The sequence below is a fragment of the Dryobates pubescens genome, chromosome 11 (assembly GCF_014839835.1).
Source record: "Dryobates pubescens isolate bDryPub1 chromosome 11, bDryPub1.pri, whole genome shotgun sequence".
NCBI classification, from domain to species: Eukaryota; Metazoa; Chordata; class Aves; order Piciformes; family Picidae; genus Dryobates; species Dryobates pubescens.
In genome coordinates this window covers 26,317,996-26,343,372 of record NC_071622.1, presented here as the reverse complement: position 1 = coordinate 26,343,372, position 25,377 = coordinate 26,317,996, and the positions used below count along the sequence as shown (strand labels likewise).

General features: G+C 41.7%; 1 protein-coding gene across 1 annotated transcript in view; it reads left to right on the top strand.

Moving 5' to 3' along the window:
- Window positions 1–25,377, top strand: part of CRB1 (crumbs cell polarity complex component 1) — a 112,430-nt gene that overhangs the window by 19,660 nt on the left and 67,393 nt on the right. The window contains exons 3-4 of the mRNA XM_054164962.1: window positions 17,778–18,362; window positions 24,078–24,273. Of these exons, the coding sequence (XP_054020937.1) occupies window positions 17,778–18,362; window positions 24,078–24,273 (781 nt within the window). The remainder of the gene's footprint in view (window positions 1–17,777; window positions 18,363–24,077; window positions 24,274–25,377) is intronic.

Sequence of the window (25,377 nt, the reverse complement as noted above, 5' to 3'; positions counted from 1 at the left end):
AGTAACTGTTAAGCGTTCCTTTGGTTGAATTAAACTTCCAAACAAATTCTTAACTCTTTGGGGATAGTGTGGGATACTGAAGTGCTTAAAGACCTGCATGCACTTGACAAGCTTTGCATTTCAACAACTTGACAAAATTACTTCTGATGTAAGTAGGAATGCTGGTCATCAGAAACCATTGAGGGTTTTTTTGAGGAAGTGGCAGGTAAGAAAGGAAATGCTTGCAAACATAACAGTCCTACAGACAGAACAGAATAAACCAGGTTGGAAGAGCTTTGACACCAAATTCTTGGTGCTTATAAGAATGCCTAGGTAATACAAAAAATACTTTTCAAAAACATGTGCATCTTACCTGAAAAGCATAATGCAAGCTCACCCCTTGCAAAGCAGACTTGAGCTCATCATCCGGCTGTGTTGCTCTGTAGGTGACATGTAGTGTTCTCTGCAGATCAGACAAGCACTACTACAGAAGTAGCCTTTGTGTCTCTCACCTGCTCCATTAGTGCACCCTCTCTTTCTTCTTCATGAGTTGATTAGAAAGGGAAGACAATCTGAAGTCTCTTTGCTGCAGAGCCCCAGGCCTTTCTCAGAGACCCTAGGGGCAGCAAGGCTAGTGGTCAGGCACTTAACCTCTCCTCACAGAGCATGGGCTCTTCACCAGCATCTCCTAGGGCTAGTCTGGCAACAGGCATACAAATGATGTAGCAGAGGCCTGGGCTCCAAAGCTATAAGAAACCTTAGGCAATCCTCCCTCCACACCCATTAGCTCCCTAATAACCCAAGTGGGGGCAAGGGGCTGGAGGTGCTAATTGGTAATCTGCTAACAGACTTGCACCTTGCTCTGCATCTCCACCCCAACAGGAATCCAACCCACATTTCTAGGGAAATAAACCTTCTGCTTTCTCAGATATAATCCATGGATGCAATACACGGAATATACAGTATTTCCTGTATGCCTCTTCAGCACCTATATTTAAGATTGTGGTAGTAAGAAAATATTAGCAAAAGCTTCTTGTAACAGCAGAACTTTCAGAAATAAACCTCTCAGCCAGTGAATGTAATTTTTGTATGACAAGAATGAATCGATGCTTCTAAGACTGCACATGTGATGCTGAAAGTAAACTAAGCATGCAGATATACAGAGTGGTGCTCATCTGGTTTATTTTGTTTGGTCATGATGGCTAAAGCACAGGTGAGACAAAAGCAGAACAGAGGTTAAATTAACCTATAGAGTTGGCAGCAGAAATAATATGCTCCCATTTATCCAGAGAGAAAATTAAGCTTTAAATGCATCTGCCTGAGATGAATTGATGAAGCATGGGCTGGGTCCAATTAAAGAAAAATGGCACAACCAAGAGGGCTCCATGTAAGAGGAATCACTTTGAACTAGAGACTGTAATGCATAGTCTAAGTGCTGTATTAGATGGCAGTACTCAACTGCCATGGCAAACTGAATGACAAACATTTTGGTCCTTCCTTCTTGCCCTCTTACACCTATAAGTTTCCATGATTACTAATGGAGTAATATTTGTTACATTAGGCTACCACAGTCAAATCAATACCAAGACACCTACCAAGACACCAGTCAAACCTCTAATTAAGGAAGATACTTTGTTCCTTTTAAATGAGACACTGTTTGAGGAGTACAGTAACAGTGCCTTGCTCTGTTCAAGGCTATCTATAATTAATAAAGCAAATGATCAAAGAAGATATGATCCTAAGAGAAAACTGCTTTTGAGAATCCGCAGGTATTAAGTACTGAGAATTACTTCTCCATCTCTTCTCCAGTCTCTCAGCACAGCATGTTGTATGATGCCTTTTGGGATCGTAAAACAAACTATCATAGAGCTCTCTGAAAGAACAAAACAATTTAAAAACGCTCCCAGCAAAATAGTTACTAGACATTTACCACAAATTCATTACTGACTCAAAATCTTACTTGATTTTTCTCCTGGCCAGACCTTTACAATTACACAGATCTCATTTATTTATATAGCATAATTTAACTCAAAACAGCGTCAGGATGCTGACCTGTAATGTACTCTGTACTGGTAAGTCTGGACTGCTATCATTATGAGGAAGGCCTCTTCTCCCAAAATAGGGTATTCTTGCTGTTTTTTTTCATCATTGTGTGGCACCAAAGTTTCTTCAGATAGAGAAAGCTTCTCAGTATCATGCTGTGAAGGCTTTAGTTCTCTCCCCCTACATGCAAATCTTCCACTCCTCAGCCACTATGACACTAACATCCAGAGCTCTCCCTGTGTCTTATGTGCAGATTTGTGTGACATAAAACTACACTGTCACTGCAAAAGGAATGGCGAAAGCTTATATCATGTGGAATAGTAGGGCAGAGCATCTTTACTGTCCTCTGGATGATTATGATGAGTGTGAGCACTTCAGCACAGCTCCAGAGGCATCTGTGTTACCATCTCGTGCTAGTGCCACGAGGGACCTTGTGTCCTGGGGCTACAGCTGTTGCAGACTCACACAAAGTTACTGTAACCTGCCATTGCTGCCCTGTAAATCCAAGTCTGCTTTGCATCAGGCCTCAGAGGAAGAAAAGAACACATGGGGAAAAAAACCTAAGGCAGAAAAGTGAGGACTAGAGAAGGAAGGAGAGAAAATTAATCAGCTCTAGCTCTTATAAAAATGAACAAAGTAAAGAAAGAAGAATATTAACAGGGAAATTAATTTTTTGACCCTCCAAGAAATGACACCACTGTACTGATTGCTATTGGATAGTCTTGATTTAATTATGGCTTTAAATTTTGTGTCATTTTGCTGGCAGATATCTTAACTGATCTAATTTTGATGAAGACTTGCTGGGTACCTCTTCATTTATAGCAGGTATTTAATGCCATAGTGTCAGGTCTTTTTACTATAAAACACACCCCCACATTAGGCTTATAGAAACAATTTAATTTCTAGTAATATTCCTCTAATATGAGGAGCTTATCATGTGCATGTTCCCCAAGGAAGGCTTTTGGGCATAGCCATGTGGTATTGAATATTTTGGCTTTATGTTACTTCTACAATGAAGCATCTTACACAGATTTCAGAGAAAGGTATCCATAAATGTAGAGTGGGTTCTGGATACCTACTCTTGCCCTTCCTGTCAGTCACTCCTCCTCAAAGGGCACTTGCACACTGGAGACTGTGATCAGTGCTATGAGAGTGAGAGATTCCCTGTGAGATCTCTGTCTCTGCATGGCTTGTGCTAGTAGAGTGGATGTAATTGCCCTGAACTATATGGTGCTTGCACAATGCTTTGAACATGGGGACTGCTTTGAAAGTTCTAACTCTTCACTGTAACACTTAAAAAAACCCCAACATGTCCCTTTTCTCCAAGCCTGGCCATGAATATCTGTAAGCTTGCGATTTTCTTACCTTAAGCTAAGAAAATCAGTTCAGTCTGAAAGGTACATCAAGTATGGTCTGCTCTGCAAGTTTCCCTTGTCCTGCAGACTCAGTTCAGTCCAACTTCTCATATGACAGAGAAGACAATGTGACCTGCAGCTGCTCTTCTCTTGGGTTTTATTTAACATTCATTCTTTCATCACATTTCACTGAACTGCTGTCTGGTGCAATTGAGTTCTGGGGTGTCATCACATGAGGTACTGGCCCATCCTCTCTGAGACTGTAGTATGGGCAAGGAGGGAGTGGTGGCTCTTCAGGAAAGATAGAGCTGCTGATTATGTAGTGTTTGGAGTGGACACAGAGTTTTGCCATGCATCAGCAAACAGGTCTTGAAATCAGGGGAGAGAAAGCCACAGTGCTCTGTGGACTGAGACTACTACTCATGTAGCATAGAGTCTTACTAGGACCCACTTCGGAGTGTGCTCTGGTGTGCTGGGTTTGTCCCCCAGGGGACAAAAGAAACCTGATCCAGGTGGACTTGGCTTCCCCCTCCCAGGAGGAGGGGTCCCCTGGGTCTGAGTTGGTCTATTCCTCTCCCCCTTCCTGTCCAGCAAGACTATGAAGGGGAGGGCATGGTGGCCATCTCTCTCTTTGCTCCTGCCTCACCTATTTGAAAGGACCAACAGCTGCTGCTGGCCTCCTGGTTCTGCCACATGGTCGGGCCTGAGCTTCTCCCTGCCTCTTCCATGCTTCTCTAAAGGACTGAAATCCACATAAACTGAGAGAGATACAAGGCCATTCAAATTTGGTTCTGTATATTTTCCTATTCATCCTTATTCTTTACCCTTGTAAGTCCTCCCTGTTATTGCTCTCTCTATATTTTGTTTAAAAAATTACTTCTGTTTCCAAGCCGACTCCAGATTATCTTTTTTGGGGGGTAGATTAAACTCCAGTTAAGGCTTAAACCACCACATCTGGAAATAAAACATTGTAAAACTATGAAAAGAATTAATTACTCCTCTGTTAAATGTCAGCAGATTTTTTTTTTTTAGGATGTTACATTACCATCTATGTGCAGGTCAGGAAAGCTATTCCAGACATTGTGTCAGAGCCATGTGTCAGAGCCAGGAGTAGCCCTCTGTAAAAGTTCACCTTAGAGCAGGTCAGTGAGGGCAACTTGCTCAGATCATGAGCACATCATTGCTCTTCACCAGCCTCAGCATTCTGACCTTGGCCCTGTTGGTAGCTGGTCTCAGCACCGGAGCCCAGCAGGAGAGCAGATGGAGAGCCTGGTTGAAGCAGTTACTCCTGTCCCAAAATACAGGAGCTGTGACTTTTCCCAAGCAGTCTCTAAATCCCAATTGGTAATTAACTCATGCAGAGTTAACTGTAGGTGATTTCTTTTGAAAAGGATTTTGTAAGGAACAGAAAGGGCTCTCAAAAGTTCATGCTGGAAAAGAATGACCCTGGTTTTGGGGTTCTCACTGTGCATCGTAGCTGCACTGAGGCTTCCTTCTGATTCTTGCGGCATTTAAACCACTGTGCACTGTATTTCCAACTACATAATGCTGATCTGCCACAGCACTGATTACTTTTTCAAAGTCTGGGGAGACAGGAGAAGCAGCATTATGATTTTTATATAAGAATACTGTTACCTAGTACAAATCACAGAATTGTCAGGGTTGGAGGATCATCATGGAGGATCATCATCATCCTCAAGGATCATCTAGTTCCAACCTCCCGGCCACGGGCAGGAACATCTCATACTGGATCAGGTTGCTCACAGCCACATCCAGCCTGGCCTTAAAAACCTCCAGGGATGAGGCTTCTACCACCTCCCTGGGCAACCTGTTCCAGTGTCTCACCACCCTCATGGTGAAGAACTTCTTCCTAACATCCAATCTGATTCTACCCATTTCTATTTTTCTTGCATTCATCCTAGTCCTATCATTACCTGACACCCTAAAAAGTCCCTCCCCAGCTTTCTTGTAGGCCCCCTTCAGACACTGGAAGGCCACAATAAGGTCTTCTTGGAACCTTCTCTTCTCCAGACTGAATAGCCCCAATTCTCTCAGTCTGTGCTCACGGAACAGAAATTGTGTGAGAAAAGGGCTGTGCATTCAGCAAGCCTGGAGGGATGGCATGCACTCCAGTGGCTATGGATTCAGCATGATGAGAATCTAAATTTGGAGCTCATCTTGATGTTCTGCTGCATTTTGTTGGCTTCAGCAACTTTAAGTTCTCAGCTGTGTGCCTGAGAACCTACTGGATGCAATCACAACATCTGCACACATCAGTACACTGATTCCCACCTAGAAACTTCAAAACATTTGTTTCCTTGCAGACTTCAAAGCAGGGCAGAGGAAGCCAGCTGGAAAAAGGAATAGATCTATAAAAACCCTTCTGTGTTTTGCCATGGTTTCTGCCCCTGCTCTAGTATGTTGTAAAACGTTGTTTTCTGAATGTACATGTTGTTCTAGAGATTTGGCTGTGCAGAAGGGACATAGTGCATCTGATATGATCAGGGTGTGGAGTCTCCTTCTCTGGAGACTTTCAAGACCCATCTGGATGTGTTCCTGTGCAAGATTCTGTTTGCTCCAGCAGGGAGGTTTGACTTAATGATCTTTGGAGGTCCCTTCCAACCACTAACATCCTGTGATCCTGTGATGTGCTTTGATGGGATCTTCTGGTTATCCAAATGCCATAAAAACAGGGGCTTATGGAAACTGTTGAATTAGGAATGGTCAAAACCTGGCTGTGAGCATAAGTCTGTGTGACAAAACTGACAATGGCATTTTTCTTATTAAATATTTACTAGTGAAGTACATTTGACCAGTTAGCACATATGCATTTTCTTGAAGACAAAATTTAAGTGTGACTTACAGAGAAGAAAATCTTATTTTCTGAAGTCTGTGACTTACAAAGTCAGAGTGAAAATATGAGAAATGCTTGCCCCATGTTACAGGTTGGTGAAATGCATTTGTAACAGTCAAGGCTCTGGGCCTATCCAATTCTGACTCACAGAAAGACATCACACCTGGGTCAGTGTTACAGGTATTTGAGGCTATCACAGCACCTTTATGCACTGCTGTCCATTGCAGGCACTGCTGTCCATTGCAGGCACTGCTGTATGCTGTTTTCATACTAAGGAAAGGAAAGGGCTAATGGAGTGGAAGGCACAACCACAGATAAAGGAGATTGAAGAGGATGCCTTGCAAAAGCTGTCAAAAGCAAACAACACGTGAACAGAGAATTTGGGCCCAAAGTCAAATTTGTACTCAATTTTTAGCCCCTGCAAGCTCAGTAGATCAAAGACTTACCAACAATTGGGACACATTTCTGACTACTTTCTAGTAGTTGAGCACAGTGGCAACACAGCCACTACCACATTCTGACCTAAATGAAATCTCAGTGCTGCAAGCCAGCGATAGCTGGCCTGCATGAGTGTGATAATTTTAGGTATAGCCTAAAACTATCACAATGAGGGTCAGCATCTCCCAGCTTAGCCAAGCCCCCAGCTCCTTGCTAAGGCTGAATTCAGCAGGAGCCAGGAACTCAATGGGAGCTGGGAGCCTCTGTCTTACACAAAGGCAATGTGCTATAAACTCTTTGGAGATTCCAGAGAAGCTGTGAGACCTTGTGACTCTCAAGGTGAGATCTGACCTCTTCAAGAGGCAACAGCTCCTTTGCACTGTATTTTCCATTGTTTGGAATTCAGACAGAACCAGGAGCAAATAGATTTCACCCAAACTCACAAACTGACAGTTTTATGCTGTGTTACTCCTTCTATATTCCTGAGAACCCCCCCATAGATACAGAGAAGTAGTGAGACCATGCTTTAGTCTTTCTGAAACCCTTTTCACCTCTGGCACCTTTTCCCTCATTATTTTGTCATGTGTCTGTTTCCAAAGTGTATGTTTTAACCTTCCCTCATAGTGTAGCTGTGAATACAGGTGGCATCTTTCCAACTGAAAGCACTGCTTTAATTTTTCTCCTTACCCAGCCTCACTTGCATCCCTCACTGGGTTCCAGTATCAGGTTTTGGAAATGCCAGATTATGTATCCATTAATTTTAAAAGACTGGGTGCTGCCACATTTGTACCTCTTGGGAACAAGGCAGGAGCAGCACCTTTCACTAAAGCATTGCAAATCCAGCTGTCCAAGTAAGTTCATCTAGGCATGCTCAAAGCCTCACTAAAGATAAGCAATACAAGGTAACATTTTAAACTAGAATATACAAATCGTACCCCTAACTAAACCACCTAGGTTTTCTCTTGTGCTATCTCTAGTTCCACAAAATCTTTCATTTCACATGCAAGACCTTTACAGACATAGCTCTGTATCCTACATTATGTGCTGAGGATGTCCCCAGGTTTAATGAAGCCCTAAGAGCAGGATGAGGCAGGAAAGGTATTGATTGAATTCTTGGGAAAAGATATTTAAACTGCAAAATCACCAGATATTTCCTAGAAGCAATCAAACTTATGATGTACATAGAGTTGCTTCATATTTCCCATGGTGTTTTTTTTTCTCTGCAGAGCTGATAGAAAAGCAAACTTAAAACTGACCCCTAAGGTTCCCACCACCATATATCACAGTTGTGGCTCACCTGCTTATTTATCTCCCATGTCCTTGTATGAAGGAATCCTGTACTGTAGCATTAATAAATTCTGCAGTGTTGAATTCAACTAAAAAGAAAATTCATCACTTCTGAAGGGAGAAAGATCACCTTGTTACACTCATGCCTTTACTCTTCTGCAGAAGACTTAGAAGATAACAGTGTGGAGACATGTTATGGAACTATGAAAGAGGAAAGTTATATTCAGATAGAATGTATATAGTAGCAAGGATTTCCCAGCAGAAATTAGTTCAGGTACTACCTCAGTGATCTTAAAGGTCTTTTCCAACTGAAACAATTCTATGATTCTAGGATTCTGTGGTCAGTGTCTGCATCATTTGCTATGATGGATATCAGCTATCTTCTGGGCCTGATCAGCCACTGTCCTGCATCTTATACAAACTAAAGCATCTCTGAACAGTAAAAGCATGATGATCACTATGCACTGTCAGTTCAAACTGCAGTGCTGTAGTGGTAAGTGTAAAGGTAAAGAAGCAGCAGATAAACTCTTTTATTCATGGGAGAAACCATTCTGTTGTGTTGCCAATAGCACCATGCTTCGATGTTCAATTGAAATAAAAATCTTCCAAATTCAATCTGTAGGAGCCTTGTTGAGCTGTTGGACCCAGCACAGACACTAATGTATGATGCTAAATAACAGCCAAAAAAACCAAAACCAAAAACCCAAACAAAAAAAAATAAAAAAAAAGAAAGGAAAGAGAAAAACAGAAAGAAAAAGGGGGAAGGAATCACACAGAATCCATGAGGTTGGAAAAGACCTCAGAAATCATTAAGTCCAACCTCTTACCTAATACCTAACACCTCATAACAACTAAACCATCGCTCCAAGTGCCACATCCAATCCTTTTTTGAACACCTCCAGGGACGGTGACTCCATCACCTCTCTGGGCAGCACATTCCAATGGCCAATTACTCTTTCTGTGAGCCTAAACGTCCCCTGGTGCAGTTTGAGATTGTCCTCTTGTTCTGCTGCTGGTTGCCTGGGAGAAGAGACCAACCCCCACCTGCCTACAACCACCTTTCAGGTAATTGTAGAGAGCAATAAAATCTCCTCTGAACCTCCTCTTCTCCAGGCTAAACAACCCCAGCTCCCTCAGCCTCTCCTCGTAGGGCTTGTGCTCAAGACCTCTCACCATCCTCATTGCCAGGGAAATGGGAATTGGAAAGGGAAAAATTAGAATATTAGAATTAAGGAAATCATTTACTTAATTTTAAAGATATGTTTTACTTGCCCCCAGCTGACAACACAACTCACAAGCTAATGAGCTGCACCCACTCCTGCCTATTCTCCCGCACCTTTGCCCTAGCCAAAAGCAGCCATGTGTGTGCAGATGGCAAGCCAGTGCCTTTGAACCATCACACCTCACTGTGCTGTGATGACACTGCCCTTCATGGCTGCTTTGGAGCAAAGCCTGTGCCAAATTGCTGCTGTGTTTACTAACATGAGTCAGCCTAGCTGTGAGGACTGCTGTTGCTGAAGTGCTCGTAGGGTAAGGAAGTCTGTGTGGGTAAAAAAGTAAAAAGAGAGCAAAGAAAAATGAGAGCCACCAGTAAGGACCTTCATTCTTGGGGAGCAGTACAGAATGAGCTTGCTGAAATGTTTGGAGAAAAAGGAACTAGAGACATTGGTTTAAATAACCAGATATATAAACTAAATCATGGGTAGTTTTAATCTTCAAGTGCTTCCTAAACAACATTTTAAAATTTCAATACTACTCAGCTGTGACTCTGATGCTAATATGCAATACTTCTGCTTCAGCAATTAAGTTGTTAATGTACTTGCCATGGTTTTGCTGGTACAAATGCACTTGAAAAGAAATTTGTCTTTTTTGGTGGAAAGTGAATATTGGTGTAACAACCTTTTTTCTTTTCTGTCTATGTGTGGTGGTGGTTACTATGGCAATAATTGTGACTCAAGATTTAAAGCCTGAAAGTGGTTTCTATAACAACACGCTAGGATGTTTTGGACACACAATTGAAGTTACAGGCTCAGGATTAACTCTTTATGCCCACAATATTTGTAGATCCAATGCCAAAAGCTTGCTTCTTTGGCAAAAGTGTGTTCATACCTTCTGAAGATATGCTTTTTCATTGAGCAGACAGTAATAATTTCACAGAATCACAGAAACATTCAGGTTGGAAAAAACCCTCAGGATCACTGAGTCCAACCAATAACCCTACTGTACAAGGTTCACCCCTAAACCATATCCCCAGGCACCAAATCCAAGCCACCTTTAAACCCATCCGGGGTTGGTGACTCAACCACCTCCCTGGCCAGTACATTCCAATGCCTGACCACTCTTGCTGGGAAAATATTCTTCCTAATGTGCAGTCTAAACCTACCCAGTCATAGCTTGAGGCCATTCCCTCTTGTTCTATCACTAATTACCTGGGAGAAAAGACCAGCACCAGCCTCTCCAGAATGTCCTTTCAGGTAGTTGCAGACAGCGATGAGGTCTCCCCTCAGCCTTCTCTTTTTCCAAACTAACCATCGCCAGCTCCTTCAGTCTCTCCTCATAAGATTTATTCTCCAGGCCCCTCACCAGCTCTGTTGCCCTCCTCTGCACTGGAGCACCTCCACATCTCTCCTGTATTGAGGTGTGCAAAACTGGACACAATACTCAAGGTGTGGCCTCACCAGGGCTGAGTACTGTTTCAGCTGTGGATAGGGCAAGTTGGGTCCCAGGGCTGGCACTTTCCTCCCAGATGAAGCTTGCATGGAGAGAAATGGCACCACAGTAATGACAAGGTGTTAATGACATTAAATCATTAAGGCAGTATACAAGTATATTAGGAGATGGGAAAGAAGGAGGTAACACAGTATTAGTACAATGTGTGTGAAGTTTGAGGCTTTGCTCTTGCAATCATAACTGTGTGGAAAAACTGAAATGGTGTATTCACAGATAACCTCCATGGAAAAGTTATCTGGAGGGCTAAGACAGCCTCTTACCTGGCTCTGGTTTACCCAGAAATGGAATGGCTTCATGTCCTTGTCTTCCAAATGCTGATCCATGAATGGCATCTCAGCCTTTCAGTCCGTGGTGAAGGTACCTGATCTCAATCTCTGTCACTGTGAATTATGCAGCTGTCTTCAGCTCTTCCCTAGTTCTTCAAGATACATCAAGATTGAATATATCTGCACACCCACAACTTTCTAAGGCTGTCTTCTGAAGGAAGTTATTGTGATAGTGATGAACTGTATTTTCTGTGTCATGGTGCTACACAGATAAACTGAGATATGCTTTGTTATAGCAGTCAAGCACTCCTGAACACTAAATGCCTTGGGCAATATTTTAATATTGCCAGTGAAATGCTAATTATTTCAAGATCTCACTGAAGTCAGAGCTTGATATTTCAGTGACACAGATTCACACAGTTGTTTTAAATTCCTGGGGGCAAGTTTTAAACAATAAATGAACACAAACATTGAAGGTTCTCAATTCTAACACCAGACACTGGGCTATCTAACCCTTTGCCCCTGTCATGTTATCCCATGACTCCTTTAGTGAGTTTATTTGATCATAGGTTAAGCCATCAGTTGTGAGAAAATACTCTATGCTGGTTACTGAAGTAACAGCACTAAAAGAAACAATGTTTTCTTCATTTATCCCAATGAAATATTATCTTTCTAGCCACAGACCACTACCAAGATGTTAATTGTATAAGCTATTTTAACAAACTGAAAACATAAAAAACCCTGTCCAACATACATTTTCTGGCTTGGAGGGTTTTTTATATTAAAGAAAAAAAAGCAAACCCAACATGATTATTTTTTTTTTCAATTGTAATTCAATCATTTTCTCCTTAGGAGTATTTCTAAAGTTTCATTTCTCTGCTCATAGACCAGAATAATGTGTTGGGTTTTTTTGGCTATCCATTTCTTTCCAGAATGTATGAGTTAATAAAGAGTCAGATTTTGCTGTGAACTGCTTTATCAGCATTAGCTAGTGTAGCTTCTTTATTCAAATGTCTGAAGTAATAACTCTTTGTTAAAGAAAAAATGGCAAGAAGTCCTCCTCAAAGTGCAGTAAACTCATCAGTAATGATGACTACATGGGTATCAAGAAAATGTTCTCTATCTTCTCATATATTATTTTTTCCCCCTAGAAAATAGACTAGCTGTGTTAAGAAGCTCAGAAAATCACTGCAGCATATGTAGAAGTTTCTGAAGTTGTTAGTGTCGAGAGCTTCTCTGAAGCTTAGAGTCTTCCTTCAGGGGAAGAAGACACATTTGAAGAATAGCGTTGCAAATTACAAGCAGCCTCCAGGCATGATGAGATGATTACCAAAGTGCAGGCATGACCACAATCAAGTGAGCTCCCATTCATAGCAATGTAATTGGCAATGATTGAAATTTCATTTCAAATTCTGCTGCTGATTATGATATTTCACTTACACGAAGAGTTGAGTCCTGAAAGAAAAGTCATTCCTGAGAGACATTGTTGACACAGACAATACAACACAGTTCACTGGCGTGGGTTTTTTGTCTGTTTATTTGTTTGTTGGTTAGCAGTTTTTTGTGGGTTTATTGTTGTTGTTTTTGTGGGTTTTGAATGCCTGATTGGCAGATTGGCAGAATTTGGGATCATCAATTGATCTTACACTGATTTTTATCAATTTAAGATAGCAGAATATTTTGAAAAGCACACATGACCTCTCTAGATCTTTGATTCCAACAGGTTCTAGGAAAAAAACCCAACAAACAACCCAAAACCAACACCCACACACCCCCCAAAACCCCAATAACTACAACAAACACACCAATCAACCAACCAACCCACCCACCCAACCTCCAAACTGTCAGAAAAAACATATGGATGAGCTCTTGCAAATTACCTGCTTTACGGAGAAGCACTATTTTCCTTGTCAGGAGTTAGATGTTGCTTTGACCTTTCCAAAATTCCTGCTCCCTTTATGTTAACTTTCTTACTACTTTAATGTTGCCTTCCTATGCTCACTGTCATGCATTTACAACATCCTGAACATTGTTCTGCATAACTACAGTGGTTTCTGATCATTAATGAGAAGCCTTTAACTGTCACAATCACACCTTTTTAGTGCTGGTTAGCTATATAAGCTCAATCACAGAATCACAGAAACATTCAGGTTAGAAAAGACCCTCAGGATCACCAAGTCTGATGGATAGCCCTACTCTGCAATGTTCACCCCTAAACCATATCCCCAAGCACCAATCCAAATGACGTTTAAACACCTCCAGGGTTGGTGACTCAACCACCTCCTTGGACAGCACATTCCAATGCCTGACCACTCTTTCCCTGAAAAAATTCTTCCTACTATCCAGTCTAAGCCTACCCAGTTGTAGCTTGAGGCCATTCCCTCTTCTTCTATCTCTAATTACCTGTGAGAAGAGACCAGCATCATTCGTCTACTAACTTGATTGGCTTAATGAATTTAAACAACCATATCCAAGAGGGAAAAAAATAGCATCTTTCTTCTTGATATTGCTTATATTGAGTAGTTTGTGTCAGTTCCTGTAAATGATGCAGGTAGTGACATGGCTTTGGTAGTGCTGATGATTTGCCAGTAGATGGCAAGCTTTACCGCAAACAATTTTACTGCCAACCTTCTCGTCTGCATCAAAAGGCTTTAACCGTGGGGTAAAATGCTTTGGCACTAACTTGTCTTGCAATTAGTTTAGTGTACTAATGTTTATAAGGAGACTGATAATTACCTCAAGCGTCAGTTAGCGTAAATCCAAAGTGATCAGCGTTTTGTTTCCACTTTCCTAATGTTACATACAAGTTTTTAGACTGTCAGAACATGTCACTGCTGAAGTGACCTTAATTGCTAAAGAATCGAAACGTTCCTCTGAATATCAGAGCTAGAACATGAAGCCTTTTCATGTTATCTCTCTGCAGCCCTTACCAAATATTAAGCTCTCCAAAAACACAGAAACATTTCTATTCCATTAGAGCTGCTTCTGCAAATGTAGTAGACAGCATTTGTTGGCCACTAGCTCAAGCCGAGTCAGCCTTTGCATCAGACACCATCATACTCTGCCGCATCACATCGCAGAGCATGAAGGAGTTCAGCTTCCACATGCTATGCAATCCTCTCATTTCCATATAGCTCTCAGTAGCTGAACAGATTCCCAACTTCAACCTTCCACATCACTCTGGAGCAGCAGGGGAACTGAGTATCTGTAGGCAGGAAGGGAGGTGATGTAAATAACTTCCAGGTATAAAATGGTGCTCTAACAAGCAGTACAGGATCCAAGGATTTTCTGAAGCACTCACATAATTTAGGAACATGAATTTTCTCAAAAAAAATTATAATAATTTGTGGGAATGTCCTATTGAACTGCATACTATTTGACAACCAAAGGACAATTGCATGCTTTTTGCTGATTACCTTTTTGAGATGAAGTTTTGTGGCTGGGGCAGAACTGCTGTATAGCAGCACTAACAAATCCTCTTGGTCCTCACCCTTAAAGCACAAGGAAGCTGAAATTCAACAGTGATTACATCTCTGCTAAGACCTTCAGAACTCTTGGGTTCTTCAAAAACTATATAAATAACAAAAAAAACATGGCACAGCACATTACAATGAAGATAATGCTCCTAAAAGTTTATTGCTTGGCTGTAAACTTGTCATATAAACAGGACAAGAGCATCCTCTAGGGAGTATTTGATTTATTGAATTGCTGACAATTTCCATGTAGGAAATTTGTGTTACTAAAGCCAGAAGACTTGAAATTAAGATAGGAATTAAATAAATCCGTGAAAGGTTTTCCGTGTAATCTTTTCTCCATTGTGGTGTCAGCTTGGAGACAAATTGGTTGTCTTTGCTATAGATTGTACTTAAGAAGCACTTGAACGATTTGGCTTATCTCTGGTACCTTACAGAGTACAATAGTTAGATAATGTTATAATTTAGAGTTGATTTCTTTGAATTTACAATGCTTCTTCACATGTGCACTTTGAATGGATTTTAAGTAAGTAAACAGACTGAAAGGAAATATCTTTTTGAGGTCTGCAGTCCTAAGAAAAATGTGGGATGCAAAACTTCCTAAATAAGACAGTTTTGCTCATATCTAACTGCAATTAATACTCAAGCTAAAGGAACTAATCACATGGGCAATATGCAAAATTATCTGAAGTAGGACACCAAAACATATGCAAAGAAATGTTAAAGAGCAGAAAGGTCTGTGATACCACAGACCATGTAACAAGTTAGTACACTTCTATGTCCTGAATTTTGCATTCAGCGAGAGCTGTGGTCGGAGGGAAGAGCAACTGATAGCACATTAGGATGAAATATCTGTTCCCCATGCAAATCTGAATGTTAAAAGTGTTGGGAAAGGTCATTTTAAAAGCAGGTTGAGTGAGAAGTACAACTTCTGTCCTGTTTTGTTTTAAAGAACAGGAGGTAAAGCTCCAGTTCTCCTCCTACTAAACAATGTTTTGATTTATTTCTTAATCAACTCTGGTTTAGCCTACATTAAATAAAGATAATATTTATCAAGTAAAGACCACGCCTTTTCTAAATATTTCTCCTTTGCATCTGCGTTATATATTAGCATGACAACAACTTAAAACAGCTCAAACAAAACCATTTCTCAGATTTTACTTATAAATACAACAACCTGAAAGAAAAAAAAAAATCAAGAAGCTATTTCTATATAATCATTAAGATCACTCTCAGTTAATTTTAACTCATGATACCACTTTTACTATCAATGGTACTACACAAACTCCTATTCCTGCTTCTTCAAACAAGTATTAGTTTTGACTCAGTAAATGTGCCTGTTCATGAGCATCAGGTTCATTTGGATTGGTACTTTTTATTCTCAGAGGCCCTGCAGCTCCTGTGTACACTTCAACACAGAACGCACAACAATGAAGCACAGCTAACTTTTCCAATCTCACCATTTGTTATTGTAGTGTCATATGTATAGAAGCGGTCTCTTTTAAGCTGGTAAAGCTTTCAGAGGCTTTCTTCTTCCAATTCCTCTTCCTGGGAGAAACAAAACCAAACCCAGATTAAATCATATTATGAATTAAAATACACATTATAAAAATGTACAATCTCTGACAATCCCCAAGTGGTTGGCTGTTATCCTCAGGAGACCAACCGTGGCCTTTCACTTTCCCAGGATGTTTTCATCATTGGTCTAGCCCATTATTGTAAGCATCTCTACATGCTGCTTCACCTTAAGTATCCTATCTCCTTCACTATTGTGTTCACTTCCCTGATTCTCAGTTCCAAGAACCAGGAAGAAATTAGAAACCAGTGGCAGATGGGTCTGGGTTTCTCATAGAAGTTTAGCTCATGTACCACACCCTGTTTGCACAAACATACGCTGTTCTGACATTTGTTTTCAAGTAACTGCTGTTACACATACCCCTTTGTATTTCTGAACAGGACTCCATAATGAAAGCAAAAACTTGAAGAAGAAAATAAAATGTTTACAGTGTAGATGCTCATATAGGTTGTATAATGCAACTTTCCTCTTCCAGCCCACTAGACTTTCCCTTCTGGATCACTATCTTCTCTTCAAAAACAACACTCAGCTTTATTTCATAGATTCTTGGTCAAGAAATTACCCTTCCCTTCCCTTCCTTTTCTTTTCTTTCCTCCCATTCTATGATACAGATAATATTTTTTTTCTCTAGCAATAAGCAAAATATTTGTTTATAATTTTGCCCTCATATTTTGAGGAATGTCTCATCAGGATCACATTAGAAGTTTGATGATATTCAGATGTCCATTGTACAGTGGAGGATTTCTTACAACATGGTGAAAATAAGCTGCAAAAGAATAAATGGTACTGGGTAGAATACAGACAATTAGGTCATGATTTTCTAAACTGTACATTTTCATGGCAAAACTCTCATTTGCTTTTACTAGAAATAACCTTTACTACTTTCACTGCTTTAATTCTCAGTTGTGGGTTATGAACAAGGCTGGTAACAGCTGTCTCTCCTTTAACTGGGAAGAAGTAGCCACGGTTATTGTCAGCCTGTAGTTACAGCAGCAAGGAAACACCACGTGGCCTTAATTACTGCCAGGAGCTCTGTTTCTGGAGGGTAAAGAACATGTTTACACCATACTCACCATGTCCTTCTAGCCTCTGAGGCTGGAAGGCTCTATGAGGGCTATTTCAAATCTGAGGTGTTTGGAAGATTCTTTGTGGTGGAAATGCTATAGAGCCCTTAAATTACTATTTGTAATCAAGAAGTTAAATTCAAAGTACATGACGGTTTGAACCGCTTGAGCTATAACTGCATCCGAGTCATTCAGCTTTGTTGGATCACAGAATCAAACAGGCTGGAAGAGACCTCCAAGATCACCAAGTCCAACTGATCACCCAACCCTATCTAATCAACTAGACCTCAGCACTAAGTGCATTATCCAGGCTTTTCTTAAACACCTCCTAGAAAAAAACTTCCACCACGAAAGAATACAAAGTGATATTGAACTGAGAAATGTTCAACTCCTTTCTCTGGATTAAAAAAAAAATAAAAGAAAGAAAGTAAGTTTGTCTTAAATATAACTGAATACATTCCACATTGTTGGATATCTGTTAACAACCAGCAATACTGTTGCAACTGTAGTATTAACATAGTTCATACTTTCATAACTTTCACATTTATTACCCCACTACTAGTTACCAGCCCTGTTTTCTTCTCAGCAGCCAACAATTAGAGCTGCTGGCTTTGCAGCAATGTTGTGTTAAAAGAGCTTCACTTCTTTTCACTCACTCGATTACTCCCAATGCTGTGGAAGTCCTCAGGATTTTTGTGTGTTTCCTTTCTAGAGTCACTTTGCATGAGGAATGATTCCAGGTGCCTGTCAAACTCTTGCCAAAAGAACTCTACATGCATCACTGCTCCTAAAGACGACGCTTGCCTTTGTGCAGAAGCCTCAGTGGACAGCGTGCAGGAACTCTGCAATAAAACCTCTGATCCTTGCTTCTCAAATCCTTGTCTTCAAAATGCTACCTGTTTAAGCTCTGCTGGAAACCTCAGCTTTGCTTGTGAGTGCCCTGATGGATACAATGGACCTACCTGTGAAATAGCCACGGGTATGTGTGACACAAACCCTTGTGAGCATGGAGGCACCTGCCAGGACAGCCTGGCTGGACCCACCTGCCTGTGCAGCGCAGGGTATACAGGGGCACTCTGTGAGATGGATCTGGATGAGTGCATGTCTGAACCCTGCCACAATGGAGCAGTCTGCAGGGATGGGGTGGATGAGTACTCCTGCTACTGTGTCCCAGGCTACCAAGGCAAGCACTGTGACCTGGAAGTGAACGAATGTGTGTCAGAGCCGTGCCTGAATGGGGCAACATGTCTCAACCAGATAGGACAGTATGACTGCATCTGTCCCTACGGGTACACAGGTGAGCACTATTACACCAGCTTTTTCTTCACAGTGTGGAGGATCATTGTAATATATGTTCCAAGGTCAACTCCTTACCACACACTTGTGTAGTCATGTCTTTACTGCAACTTTACATTCAGCTTTGACACCAGTGATTTGCCTTTTCACTGTGAACTCCTGCTATCAGATAGAGAAGGATTAAAGAAATCTCTTATTTACCAAGACCTCTGGAGCAGTTTCATGAACATTAAGTGATGTCACAGGGCTAGGTTAACTTTCCTTGTAATGAAACAGTCTCATAGCGCATGTCTTCAGGGTGCTATACGTAGGTTTTGGTCTTCAGACCAAGACAATGTTTTACAGGGTTAAACATTAGATCTAGATCTTAGACTTGCTCAGTTTGCTAGTAAACTACACTCTTAAGCCTAGAGTTTTTGTATTAACTTTCTCTCCTCTACTCTTTCCAGAAACAGAGGACTCATTTGCATCTAGAACATTATGTAAATAAAACAGAAAGAAAAGTATTATCAGGTTCTCAAACTGACCATTTGTTTGCACTCAGATTTTAAGCTACAATTGTGATTTTACTTGCCTGCTTTCTTTACTGGAGATCATATAGTCCTTGGAGGAGTCAGCTCCCTTCAAATTCCAAAGCCGTAGTCAGGGGCAGAACTGCAAGAAATAGCATCAGGAGAGAGAGAAGCATTTTAGTTTTAGATTGCTAGTCAGGTAAGCAAAAAAAAAAAAAAGAAGAAGGAAAAAAAAAGAGTCAGAGCAAAAGGAGGGGAAAAACTCAGCGATTGCTTGAAGTGATTCAAATGAATAAGAAATAAGAGATGTGGTTTACAGTTCCAGCCCTAAATCCCCATGCAGGAGAGAAATTCAGAGGTGAAAAGAAGCTTTCCTGTGTCTGACACAGCACTCATTGGAAGCCAGCCCTTGGTTAATATCCCTCATGAGCACAGAGAATGTTATTTGGAGGAAGCTTGTTACCTTCCTGCCACCCTGCTGCTGCCAGCGGGTGTCTGAGCCCAGGCCAGCCAAGGAGAAAACTACACAATCGGGGGGAAAGCCAAAGAGCAGAAGGAAGGAAAAACCTATTAACAACCAGCATGGTTACTCTGCAATGATCAGACTTGGTCCAGACCTCCTGTTGTACTCAGGAAACTGTATTTGTTTAACTGGCACTGTTAGTGGGGTCCAGGCCTGGACCTATAGTCCAGGAATAGGGTTTGAGACAGAATATACACCTTAGAGACAAAGAGAGGGAAAACATAATAAAATAGTAAAGCCCAGACAAAAAGAAATTAAGATTTAGACCAACACAAACTGCTGGAGGAAACTTGCTCTGCTTGAGCTGCTCCACTTCCATCACAAAATCCTGCAGTTTCCTGGGCTGATGCTCTCTTCATTTTTGCTCTCACCAAAAATGAAGCAGTGTCACCAAGTGCTCCACACCTAGCACAAGCAGAGTTAAGAAATAAGAAGAGAACCAAGGAAGAAGAAGAGATCTAAAATACAAAGTGGAAGAGGGTGTAGTATTTGACATACAGCTCTGACTCTGCTTACAGCAGCAAAGAGACTAACCGTAAGAATTCTAGAGAGGAGCAGAGCTGTTATTTCAGCAGCAAAACACCAGCTTTTAAGGGCTACTTAACAAAATTATTTATCAGGAGCATTCTTTTTTTGGTGTTTTCCGCCCCTTGCTGTGAGTATGTACAAGCTAAATGTACAAGCCAGAGGGTTTACTTGGGGATGAAAGTCCTGAGGTGTCCCCACTGGTAATAAAGACTCTCCTTTACTCTGTCAGGGGATCTTGCCAATCATTAATAATCTGGCCTGATATAATCAATTACTGTGGGAAGTCATCCAGCCTCATCTCATTTCCCTGCAATGTTAAAAATGTTATATCTTTTGATATGTAAGTAGAGAATGCACAGTAAATCCGCAGCTGTGATGTTAACCAAATGCTTGTGTTGCTGGCTGCTGTTGCTACTTGTTTTGTGGACTATGATTGCTATTTTGTATGATTGGTGTGCTGCAGCTCTTCTTAAAATAGCTGAGAAATGTCACACATAATTCTTACACAAATGGAAGAGGTTAGAATGCACCGAGAGCCAAATACTGGAAAGTACAGCATGAAATCTGCAGTTTCTATGATAATGTTCTGCATGTGTGAAATTATTTACAAGACATGTGTCACACAGCTGTTAAATAATGAAGCTCAGTTGGTTTGTTGAAGTTTTGCTGGCTACCTTAATCAAATGCTTTTTTTCCCCTGCCATTGATAATTGCTCTTGCTTTTAATTCACCCCAACAGAGCATGGTGTCAGATCCTGCTATTACCCATAGTTAGTATATTAATTGCCTTGCTGGACACTGCAGAAGCCAGTACTCCATTGCTAGTAAACATTTTAGTATGAACTATCAGGGGTGCATGGCAGTTCCAAAACCTAGTTTTAGCACAAGACAAAAGAAGGAGAAAGTGTCTAAGTGACAGACAAAACATGTGCCATGGGCTAGATTAATTTTTTGTACAATACCTTTTACTATGATGTAACCATAGCTGGGATGAACTCTGTATGATAGAAGGAAATTATTCCTGACAGATCTAGTATCCTTACTATTAATGTATACACTGTGCAAATATTTTGAGTAGATGTATCATAATTCTTAGGCACTTAAAGGCAAGCAGAGTCACAGCAGCCTCTGCCACTGTACTTCATTGTACCTCAAGTACAGATCTCACCTCCCAACAAGCTCATGGCAGCATCATTGTGGATGTCAACAGTAAACAACATTGTTCACCCAACAGCAGTTGCCACTGAAGTCAAAAAGTATGTTTCCTTCCTTAGCTTTCAAGGTTTAGGCCAGCACTCCCCACCTTGCACCCTACCCACCCTGATGGGAAGATTCAGCCAAGGTTATGAGCACTGCTGATATACCTAAGCACTGCTGATATTCCTAAGCATCCTATGATGCGAGAGGAGTCCAGCAGTACTGGCCACATGTCAAAAGGTTTACAAATCAAAGATTATTAGGGAGGGAGAACATACATCCCAAGTGTTCTTGTAGCAGTTAACAACTTCACTTCTGATTTCATTTGGCCCCATTGTTCTTCTCCAATTGTATCTGCATATTGCAATGTTGCAAGCCCTAGAACAGCTTACATCTGTGCATGCATACAGGTAACTGGTGGTTAACATAGACCTGTGTGCAGAAAGGAAAAGCCTCACTCCAAGAAATCAAACTCCTCTTTCTGTCTAATTTTTATGAACTCCCTTCTATCTCCTCAAAGCTGATGCCTAGAAAATAGCTGTGTGATGCTCTCCATCCAGATGATAGCACATAAGATTACTGTGTACAGACTGAGGAATTTGGAGAGTCTTCTGTACCTGCCATGCCCAAGCACAGCATTAGAGTGCAGGAGAGCAGAAGGGGTGACTTGGATACTAATTTCCAGGCACACTAAGAACTTGCGGATCCATTTTGGAACAGCACTGAGCCTGCAGACCCCTAGCATCTTTGACCAGAAGGCAATTTTACTGCATATCTGTGGGCAGGCAAGTTTGAAAATTCTGGCTGTAGTTCTTTCATCCTTCCTTGCATTTATTTTTTATTGACTAGGGCTGTACAAAGGATCGCACGGTAGGGCTCGTTTGAAAAGCAAGTAGTGTAAGAAATTATTTTAGTTCTTCAAAGAAACCACAGAGGTTATAAATACAACTTATATCCTACCTTCTCATTCTTACAATTCAAACCACTTGTGCAGCTGGGTATCTGCTGAAATACCTTGCCTGCTCTGCCTAGGATGGGATGCCTCTGCTCTTCATGGTCTAGCTCCATGCAGTAATCGTTGCAGGGCTTGTTGGTGCTCTGTTTTTCTTTCTGGCATATGATATTTGGCACACAGCATATTTCTGACAGAATGTTAGGCTGAGGTGCAAATGCAGATCGAATCTTTTCATCTCTCTTCTTCACATATAAAAAAGCCTGACAGCAGATTCAGCAGAGGCTAGGGAGGAATCCCTCTCCCTCCCCCATTTGCATGGCATATCGCATCGCCTGCATGCATTAGACAGAGAGAGAAGTTTCCTTCTGAGGCAACATTGCCGAAGGCAGGTTACTGGGCTTGATAGATTAAAGGCATGAACCAACACAACAACGCTGTGTTCTCGTGTTAATCGTCAGACTGTTTCTCGGGCCTGTAGTTTTAAATTTGGCTGAGCTGAGGATCAGTGGAACAGGGCTTGTTTTGTCACATGATTTTTAGTGTTCGCAGTAAGCTGTTAACAAGCTCTGGCAGATTTACGGTCACTAGACACACTCCTGCAAACACATTGTTTACAATTACAGGGAATTCACAGGGCAATGACCACAGAGGGATTGCTCACTATAGCTGGATGTAATGTACATTATCAGGAAGCCGTAAAAGAGAGTTCCTGGGCTAGGGCCTGGCGGCAAGCTCCTGCCAAAAGGAGTGGCTAGCGGAGCAGTGAACCTTAAACTGGATGCAGGGGACTGGTGGCTTCACCCATCCAGGGTTCAATGTGTGGTCTCGAGGAGCTCTAAAATCATACTCTTTAAAATTAAAGTAGTAAAATTTTGTAACTGCTGGAAAGGTGACTTTGCACTTTAATGTTGAAATACAATGAAAAAGAGTGATGAGCTAACATCCTCATTTCCCCCCCACCTTTTTAAATTTTTTTTCCCCTAGCATTTTAAGACCTTTCCAATGAATTCAATTAAGTGTGCAGCTCTAAATGCAATCTCATGAGTCTGCCACTTCTGTATTGTACAAATAGGGTAGCAGCATGGTTTGAATTATCTGAATCATAGAATGGTCTGGGTTGGAAGGGAGCTCCAAAGGTCATCCAGTCCAACCCCCTCTGCAGTCAGCAGGGGCATCCTCAACTAGATCAGGCTGTCCAGAGCCCTGCTGAGCTTCACCTTGCATATCTCCAGGGATGGGGCCCCAACCACCTCCCTGGGCATCCTGATCCAGCGTTCCACCAACCGCACAGTAAAGAACCTGTTCCTAACATCCAGTCTAAATCTCCTCTTCTCTAGTTTGAAGCCATTGCCCCTTGTCCTATCACTACAAGGGGCAATGGCTTCTCTCCATCCTTCTTGCAGCCCCCTTCAGGTACTGGCAGATTGCTATTGGGTCTCCCCAGAACCTTCTCTTCTCCAAGCTGAACACTCCCAGCTCCCTCACCTGTTCTCATGGCAGAGGTGGTCCAATCCCCTGATCATTTTTCTGGCCCTCCTCTGGAGCCCCTACATCAGGTTCATGTCCTTCCTATATTGAGGGCTCCAGACATGGACACAGTACTCCAGGTGAGGTCTCACCAGAGCAGAGTAAAGTGGCAGAATGGCCTCTCTGGACCTGCTGGCAGATTCAGCAAGCAACACATTTTTTGGTGCAGCTCAGGATGTGATTTGGCTTCTGAAAATCAGTTCATTCTGTTTCTGTGGTCAAGCTAACATAAAAAGTTGTTACTCTACCTGTTCTTGTGAATATCAGCTAGTTTGTTCTTTTGTGAATTCTCCCAATCCTTGAAAAAAAACTACTCTTGCACTGAACATTGAAGAAAAGCCTTTTAAAAACAGACAATTGCTTTAAAATTAGTAGCAATGACATGAATATTGTGCTTAAACCAGCCCACACTAAGATCTCCAAACCTAACTATCTTCTAAGTTTGAGGGTTATTAATTTTCTTTGCTTTTAAAGGAATAAACTGTGAACTGGAAATAGATGAATGCTCCTCACAGCCGTGCCTGAACAGCGGGACCTGCCATGACTCCCTGGGGAGCTTCGCCTGCTCCTGTGCGCCAGGATTCCTTGGCCAGCTCTGTGAAACCAACATTGATGAGTGTGTGAGCCAGCCGTGCCTCAACGGGGGACAGTGCACAGACCATGCCAATGAGTAGGTCTTCTACAGCTGGGCAATGCTAATGAGCTACTTTGTTTGCAGACAGGAACACTTATGAGAGTCTGCACTGCCAGATAGCTGATTTCATTTTTAAATCATCGATTTCACTCCTTGGTTCTGCACTGGTTTCACTTTGAATCTGAAAGGATGAAAGAATACAAGTCTGGTCTCTGAGCCAACAGGACAACAAAAACTGACCAAGAAGTTAATGCTTCACCTTTGTCCTTTAAATATTTATGACATGTTGTTTGTCTGGCCCCTGAGGGTCATCATTTAGACATGAATTCTGGTTTAGTGCTCATCAAACTTCAGCTTCCAAGAAAGATGTGGGAGTGCATAAAATTGAATTTGCCAATGGCAGCTGCCTGCACTGGCAGGCACAATCATTAGAAAAGAGAGGCAGAGGAAACCTACAATAAAATACAGACCATAGTAATAGATATCTGCCCTGGTGAGGCCACATCTGGAATATTGTATCCAGTTTTGGGTTCCCCAGTTCAAGAGGGACAGGGATCTACTGGAGAGAGTCCAACAGAGGACAACCAGGATGATTAAGGGACTGGAGCACTTCCTGATGAGTAGAGGCTGAGAGGCCTGGGGCTTTTTAGTCTGGAGGAGAGAAGACTGAGAAGGGATTTAATAACTATTTATAAATATCTGAGGGCTGGGTATCAAGAGAGGGAGGGGACAGGCTCTGCTCAGTTGCACCCTGTGATGGGACAAGGGGCAATGGATATCAACTACAGCACAGGAGGTTCCACCTCAACATGAGGAGGAACTTCTTCACTGTGAGGGTCCCAGAGCACTGGAACAGGCTCCCCAGAGAGGTTGTGGAATCTCCTTCTCTGGAGACTTTCAAGACCCATCTGGATGCATTCCTGTGCTAACTGTGCTAGATTCTGTGGTCCTGCTCTGACAGGGGGGGTTGGACTCAATGATCTCCTGAGGTCCCTTCCAACCCCTAACATCCTGTGATATCATTAGGAAATGTGCCAGGAACTTTACAGGCATATACAACAGCTCCTTATTCAAAACAACCTGCAGTCCATGGCCAAAAGGAAAAAATAATATAAAGAGAATACACAGCAACAGAAAAGG